At 46.9% G+C, this 8,297-nt stretch overlaps 1 protein-coding gene and 1 pseudogene across 4 annotated transcripts; one reads left to right on the plus strand and one right to left on the minus strand.

Moving 5' to 3' along the window:
• Positions 1–200: 200 nt before the first annotated feature.
• LOC109774528 (uncharacterized) lies at positions 201–4,824 on the plus strand. Of its 4 annotated transcripts, none has more exons than XM_020333263.4 (2): positions 201–1,639; positions 4,295–4,824. In XM_020333263.4, the coding sequence occupies exons 1-2, from the start codon at positions 688–690 to the stop codon at positions 4,309–4,311; spliced, it is 969 nt and encodes a 322-aa protein (XP_020188852.1). In that variant the 5' UTR covers positions 201–687; the 3' UTR covers positions 4,312–4,824. The 4 variants fall into 4 exon arrangements, with proteins under 4 accessions (XP_020188852.1, XP_020188851.1, XP_020188853.1 ...); XM_020333262.4 differs by having other exon boundaries at positions 4,346–4,824; XM_020333264.4 differs by having other exon boundaries at positions 203–1,639; positions 4,301–4,824.
• A 227-nt stretch (positions 4,825–5,051) lies between these two features.
• Positions 5,052–7,833, minus strand: LOC109774527 (uncharacterized; annotated as a pseudogene).
• Positions 7,834–8,297: the final 464 nt, after the last annotated feature.

The raw sequence follows: 8,297 nt of genomic DNA on the forward strand, positions 1-8,297 counted from the left end.
AGCGTGCGACTCACACGTACGTGCTTATGGGATTGGCTCCATGAATTGATAAAGCCTGTGAATTTGAATTATAATTCAAATTCAGCGTGCGACTCACACGTACGTACTTATGGGATTGGCTCCATGAATTGATAAAGCCTGTGAATTTGAATTGTAATTCAAATTCTGCTTTTCCTTTCCCAAAAGAAAAATAGAAACGAGGAAGAGAGAGCCCCGTACGTACACACAAGTCAACCCAGATTAGATCGAATCGCTCGATTCCTCTGGTCAGCGCCGCCGCCTCGCTCGGCTCCGCTCGCCAAGCGCCGCCGCTTCGCCCGACCTCCACCAAACCCACGCCGCCGCTTCGCCATCGCCTCCAGGCCAAGCCCCAGCTGCGCCTCCGCCTCCACCTTCCCCATCCACTTCGGGCCGAGCCTGCCACCGCCCGTGACCGGCTCCTCCCCGACGTTCGCGCCGCTCCCCATCGACGTTCGCCCCGCTCCCGCCGTGTCCTTCGACTTCGTTCCCTGCGCCTCCATAGCGCTTCTTCGAAGGAAGCGGATACAGCCTCATCGCCCCGACCAACTCTCGCCGGCCTGCTTCGCGTCCACGGAAGGACTGCTCCGACATCGACAACTGTTGTGTTCGGCCTCCACGACAGGAACTTCAGGTAACTGAAGAAGAAACCAATTTCAATGGCTTCCAATGGGGTGTTCGCTGAATTACTCCATGCCTACAAACTTGATGGAACAAATTACACGGTTTGGAAAAGGAAAAATCATGTTCTTGCTTACGGCTGAGATTATTGATTATGTTTCTGAAAATCCGGCGCCTAACGAGCCAGCAGAGGATGCTACAGATGAAGAAAAGCAGGAATACAATGATGAACTGAAGCAATGGACCAAGGACAACAAGACTGCCAGAGTGTATATCCTTGGCTCGTTGACTGATTCGTTGGCTGCGGAATATGAGTCGGATAGAACAGCTTGTGGAATAATGCTCAGGCTGGAACAAGATTTTGGAGAAGTTTCCCTTGTGAAGGTGCTTAGTCTTGTGAACAAGTTTCTGACATCGAAGATGGGTGATAAAACAGTCAATGAACACTTCAACAAGCTCTGTGTCTTGGCGGAAGAATTAAAAACTGCTGGTTATCCGTTCCAGGAGGAAGTACAAGTCATGGTTGTTCTGAATTCTTTGCCACCATCATGGGAACAGTTCAAGATTTCTTTTTGTCATTCAGAACGCACACTCAATATGAGGAACCTGAGGAAACACTTGCTGATGGAGGAGGATCGCAGGCTTAACTCAGGGAAAGATAAAGCTTCTTATCAGCCAGAGCTTCACCTTGGTGAGTACAAAAACAATGGGAACCGGAGGAACTGGACTAAGAGAGGAGGAGGACCGGACCTAAGGGACAAGATCAATTATAAACATGACAGGGATCAAAGGAACTACAGAGATGAGAGGAGGGACAGGGTGCAGCATGGCAATAACAACAACAACTCTTTTCACAAGATTGACAAGAGGAACTACAAGTGCCATAATTGTGGTAATACAGGCCACTTCGGGTCAGAATGCACCAAGAAGAGGAAGCCGAACAGCGAAAGGAATAATTTTCACAAGGATGACAGCCGCAAGGGGAATCAATCCCCTGAAGGTATTACCGATGTTTATGTTTGCACTGAATCCTTATTTACTACTACTTTTCAGAATAGTTGGGTAGTAGATTCTGGTGCAACTTCACACATAGCTAGAGAACTTAGCTCTTTTTCCACACTCAAAACAATTCCAAAAGGAACAAGACATGTCTATTTAGGAACTCAAGCTAAAGCAGACATACTAGGAATTGGAAACTATGTGCTTAAACTCCCTGATGGAGGAAACTTAGTGTTGGAAAATGCACTTTATTCACCCAATATGAGAAGGAATCTTGTTTCAGTGTCCAAGCTAGAGTCAATTGGATATAAAATCTCTTTGCCGATGGGAAGGTGAAGATTATCTTAAATGGAAGATTAGTACATTCAGGCGATAGACATGATGGTCTCTATTTTCTAAATGACATCATGGAAAATAATTGCTTAGTAGGCGAAGATAACTCCGTTGTGAGGAATATAAATGGACATAATAATTGTTCCGAATCTTACTTGTGGCATTTGCGACTTGGACATATATCCAAGAACAGGATTAAGAGACTTATTAGTTCTGGAATTTTGAACTTTAAGTGGGAGGATTATGGTATTTGTGAAGCATGTATTATGGGTAAAATGACTAGGTCGCCTTTTCCCAAAGCAAGTAGATCAACAGAACAGCTTGCCATCGTTCACTCTGACATTTGTGGGAAATTTTCCACACCCACTTTGGGAGGGCAGAAAATCTACTTTATCACTTTCATAGATGACTATTCAAGATACGGTTATGAGTATTTGCTTAAACACAAATCGGAAGGATTTGATGCTTTTAAAGTGTTCAAAGCGGAAGTGGAAAATCAGCTAAACAAGAAAATTAAAATACTTAGAACTGACCGTGGTGGTGAATACACGTCAGGAATACTAGATGATTTCTGCAAAGAACATGGTATTATTCATCACTATACCTTGCCATATATTCCACAACAGAATGGAGTGGCGGAAAGAAGGAATAGGACTTTAATGGATATGGTTAGGTCTATGATGGCTTATTCTGACTTGCCATTGTCTTTTTGGGGAGAGGCACTTCACACTGCTGTATATTTATTGAATCACTCACCTTCTAAAGCTATAGCGGTAACACCCTATGAGCTTTGGAAGGGAAGGAAGCCCTCACTTCGCCATTTGGCAGTTTGGGGGTGTAATGCTCAAATAAGGATACCTAGCCAGTTGCGCACCAAACTACAATCTAAAAGTACCCCAGGAATTTTTATTGGTTATGCATCAGGTTCTAATGGTTATCGTTTTTGGGATCCTCAAAGGAAGAAATTGATTGAAAGTGGAGATGCAGTTTTTCTTGATCAGGATACACCTCGCCGTGCTAAACGAGCTAGGGTGGAATTATTAGTAGAACCTGAAGATATCTTTTTACCTGAAACTGAACCTCTAGTTCAGGAAATAATGATGCTAATCAATCTACTAATTCTATTTCGAATAGCATGCCTAGGAGAAGTGGGAGGAATACACAACCACCTGCATATTTAGATGAGTATTTTGTTTTTCTGGGGGAAGTGCACTCTAAAATTCAGAACTTAGAGGAAGAACCAAAATCATTCAAAGCTGCATTGGCAAGTCCTGAATCAAATCTTTGGATGGAAGCCATGCAGGAAGAATTAAACTCTATGAGGAAAAATAATGTTTGGGAATTAGTTGAATTACCAAACAATCGAAAGTCTATTGGTTCTAAATGGATCTTTAAAAGGAAACTGAATGCGACTGGTCAAGTGGATAAATATAAAGCAAGGCTTGTTGCTAAAGGATTTACACAAATGGAAGGAGTTGATTTTGTAGAAACCTTTTCTCCCGTTGCTAAATTTACCTCTATACGGATCATTAGTGCATTAACCGCTTATTATGATCTGGAATTGCATCAAATGGATGTTAAAACAGCATTCTTAAATGGAATGTTGAAGAAGAAATATACATGAACCAACCTGAAGGTTTTGTGGAAAGGGGGGATGAAGGGATGTAAATTAAACAGGTCCATATATGGTCTTAAACAAGCCTCACGTCAGTGGTATATTCTTTTCGATAATGCAATCACGTCATATGGTTTTTCAATGACGGAAGGTGACCATTGTATCTATTTTAAGATAATGGGAAATAAATTTGTATTGTTATCTCTTTACGTTGATGATATTCTCATTGCTTCAAATGATAAATCTACACTGATGGAAGTTAAAACCTGGTTATCCTCTAAATTTGACATGAAGGATATGGGGGAAGCTTCCTATGTTCTGGGAGTGGAAATACGTAGAGATAGAAGGAAGAGAATGTTGGGTTTGTCTCAAAAGGCATATCTCAATAATGTACTTCAGAGATTCTCTATGGAAAATTGCAAGCCTGTTAAAGTACCTATTCTTAGGGGAACTAAACTTAGTGAGGAAATGTGTGCTAAAACTCCTGAGGAAAGGAAACAAATGAGCAATATTCCTTATTCATCTGCATTGGGTTCTTTAATGTATGCTATGCTATTTAAAGGACCTGATATATGCCCTGCCGTGGGTTTGTTGAGTAGATATCAAATGAATCCTGGACCTGAGCATTGGAAACAGATTAGGAACACTTTGCGTTATGTCAAAGGAACTATGGACTATTTTCTGTGTTTTAATGGACACAATCTTCAGCTGCAGGGGTTTACTGATGCTGATTGGCTGGTTATATGTTTACACTAGCAGGAGGAGCTATTTCCTGGAGTAGCAAGAAGCAAGATTCTGTAGCACTTTCATCTATGGAGGCTGAATATATTGCTGCGTCCGAAGCTGTGAAAGAAGGTGTATGGTTAAAGGAGTTTCTTGCGTCTCTCGTGGTGGTGGAAAGCGCTTCATATCCTGTTACTATTTTCTGTGATAACCAGGCGGCAATCAAGGTCTCAAAGGATCCAAAGTTTCATAGCAAAACCAAACATATTGAGGGAAGGTATCATTACATTCGTGACGTCGTTAATAGATTAAGAACAGTTCGTTTAGATTATTTACCTAGTGTGGACATGGTTGCTGATCCACTGACTAAACCTCTTAGTCAGGAAGTATTTTGTAAACATGTTTGCAACATGGGACTTCGTTTCTGGAATTAGAATGTTTTAGCCAAGTGGGAGATGTAGGAAATACTTATGTGTGGCTTGCAACATTTTTATATATGGTGGGCTCCTTCTCTATACATGTCCCAGCACCACTTCAATCCATCCCCGATTGGGCATGAACATGTGTAACGTGAAGAATATAAAAACTGATTTGTGGAAATGTATTGGAATACTTTACGTAGGACCATGGGCCATAAGAACAACACAAAATTTTGCACCACATTAGAAAATACTCGATTTATAAGCCTCTAAGTATAGGCATCCTATAAAAAAGACATTCTTCTAATTCACACGTCTTCAAATTCCAACAAGAAACCAATTGATGTATTATATAGTGCTAGTGAAAATTCCAGAGACATTTGCCTGTTTAGCAAACTGATACTTGAAAGCAGGCCAGCTAGGTGAGATACCATCTAACCGTCCATGAACCAAAAACTGGAAGAGCTAGATGAAATACCATCTGACCATCCATGAACCAACAAACTGGAAGCATCCAAGATCACTAAAATATTGTTTAGCGTCTATAGGCTTCATGAACACATATTTCAGTCTTGCCTATATTCCTATAACTCTGCGTGCAGCAAAGGTACTGAAAGCAAATGCAAATCTCTCTGGTTGATCGAATTCAACAACCAAAAGTTCCAAAATGTTCGTAATTCAGAGTTTCAGACTCGCTGCCGAAGGAAGATGACAGAAGCAACCCACCTGATCCCGAGCTGCAAGTTCAGCATGAGCTCGTAGTGCTTGTGTCCCTTGACGATGGCCTCCCCCTATTGCTTCGCCTGCGGCGGGGACACCCACTTGGCAATGCGCGGTGCCGGGGACGGCAGGGGCAGAAGCTCCCCGCTGTCCCTGCCGTCCTCCGTCCTCACGCTCCTCCGCGCGTCGTCCACCAGGGCGGCCCCGTCCACAATGTCGCAGGTGATGTCGCCGTCTGACTCACAGATGCAAATCTTGTCGTACTTCCGGTCGCCGCCGGAGCAACTGCTCATCCCGGACACGGAGCTCGCCCGCCCATTGGCCGTCCGGTTACCCGAACTGTTGAGCGGCCTCTGCAGCGGCGTGGACTCGGTGGCGCCGACGCCCATGAACCCCGGCAATCCCCTCGCGAACACATCGCCGGGGTCGCGCGCCGTCGGGGACGACGCCGCCAGAGACGGGTGGTAGACGTCCTTCTCCTGGGCAATGCCGCTCAGGCCGTCTCGCGTCCAGAAGCCGACGTAGACGTTGCCGTCGGCCCATCGGAAGGTGCCCTGGCCGCGCGGGCAGCCGTCCTCCCAGCCGCCGTCGTAGCGGTTGCCGTCGGCTCAGGCGAGCGCGCCGCGGCCATCAATGAGGCCGGCCCGCCACTCCCCCTGTACTCGGTCCCGTTGCGCCAGATGTAGCAGCCGGCGCCGTCCTGCAGCCCGGAGCGCCAGTCACCGTCGTATTGGTCGCCGTTGGCGTAGCTCTTCCTGCCGTCGCCGTCCTTGAGGTTCATGGACCAGGAAACCTTGTACGTGTCCCCGGCGGCGACGGTGTAGGTGTCGTCGCCGTCCATGAAGCCGTCCTTGAATTCACCCTGTAGGTGGCGCCCGACGGCCAGGAGAACTTGCCCCGGCCCGTGGCCATGCCGTGCTGTCACTCCCCCTTGTACATGCACCCGTCCGTCCACAGGTACTTCCCGGCGCCGTGCGGCGCGCCGCCGCGCCACTGCCCCGTGTAGAAGTCCCCGTTGGGGGGCCGCGCTCGACGTAGTCCCGGCTGTGGCGGTCGCCGACGCCCGCGGAGGACGCCCGCGGAGGAGGACTACTTGAGGAAGAAGGAAAGTACATACATGTCCATCGTCCATGCTCAGACCTGGCTCGGTTTGGGTTTGGTCAATTGATAGAACAGCTCGCAGGCGAGCTGAACACCGGCGTCGCAGGAGGCCGCAGGCGAGGGGCCGGAGCTGGAGCGAGGCGAAGGGAGAGCAATACTCACGAGGAACAAAAGAACTCACCGGAGCCGGACACCTTCCACCTGAGGCCATGGAACCTGCGGCGGATTACCATGGGCTACAGCCAGAATGGCGTCCTCATGCCCAAGCCTCCGGCCGGCATACGGCGCCGTCGAACTCCTCGCGTCGTCCTTCGCACGCGCCTTGGACCGCTTCCACCCCCTTGCCAGCCCCTTCGCCGTCGCGCCGGCGGGCAGCACAGGCCTGACGATCTCGCTCCGCTGCGGCGTCGAAGGCGCCGAGTTCGTCCACGCCAATCGAACTCCTCGCGCGTGCCTTGGACCGCTTCCACCCTCTTGCCTGCCGCTTCGCCGTCGCGTCGGCGGGCAACGCTGGCCTGGCGATCTCGCTCCGCTGCGGCAATGAAGGCGCCGAGTTCGTCCACGCCAATTAGGACAGGGCCGCCGGAGTAGCCCAGACCAAACGAACAGGAGGCAGACAGGTACTTATAGGCAATAAAAAAAAAAGAACCCACGAGAAAAGCCCAGAAGGCAAACGTGGCGAGATGCATGCCGCAGACATGCATGGTGGATCCTATTGGACGCCCGCGTGCGTGCAGGAGACGCGGCTTCGCTGAAGCGCGGGAGCTGCTGCGCGCGACGGGCCGGCCCACTTCGCCAGTTAGAGCAGTGCCAGGCAATCCGGTTTTGGGAACCTTCTAGAAGGGAACCTGATCCTATTGAACATTTGTGTGATATACACTGAACATTTTTCAAGTATACAACGAACATTTTCTTAATACGCCGTGAACATTTTGTTAAATGTACGATGAACATTTTGTTAAATGTATGATGAACATTTTTGTAATACACGATGAACATTTTCATAATGCATAGTGAACTTTTCATAATGTACGGCGAACAATTTTTTAATATACGATGAACATTTTTGTAATAGAAGGTGAACTTTTTATATAACACACAGTAAAGAGAAGAACAAAATAAAAAATAAAAGAAAAAGAAAAAACCGAAAGGAAAAATGAACCAAAACAAACAAATCATAACAAAACCACTGAAAATGGGACAAACATTGAAAAAAACCGGAAGCAAAAAACCACAGAAAAGAAAACGAAAAGAGAACGCAGGAAACAGCGAAGGAAACAGCGAAGGAAGCTGTAGCTAACGAAAAAAAACGTGAACCCCATACATGGGCCGGCCCAACCGGCGGTTCGCCTCAGCGAAAGCGCAACCTTTTGACGCTAACGAGCGTCAAATAGGTTCTGCCTGCCATGCGGAGACGCGTCGAGCGAAGGAAACCCAGGAAATCTATAAGTATAACAGGCACGTCAATTTGACCATGCAAACCGGCCAGTCAAATAAATATTAAGAAAACAAAGGGACCCTCCCGTACGATGCATTACACACGCGAAGGTAAACAAGGGATCGCTCAAAGAAACACGGTAAAAAAATTCCAAGAAAACCGGAAAAAAGGAACCCTTACGGGCCTAGACTTCTTAGTATATGACGTGTAAATTGTTTGTTATAGTAATATGTACACTTCTTCTTCGGTACCTAAACACATCAACGGATGAGATCTTTTCATACCCTTTCACAATAAAGGGTAGGATGAT

The sequence above is a fragment of the Aegilops tauschii genome, chromosome 4, assembly GCF_002575655.3.
Source record: "Aegilops tauschii subsp. strangulata cultivar AL8/78 chromosome 4, Aet v6.0, whole genome shotgun sequence".
Lineage (NCBI taxonomy): Eukaryota > Viridiplantae > Streptophyta > Magnoliopsida > Poales > Poaceae > Aegilops > Aegilops tauschii.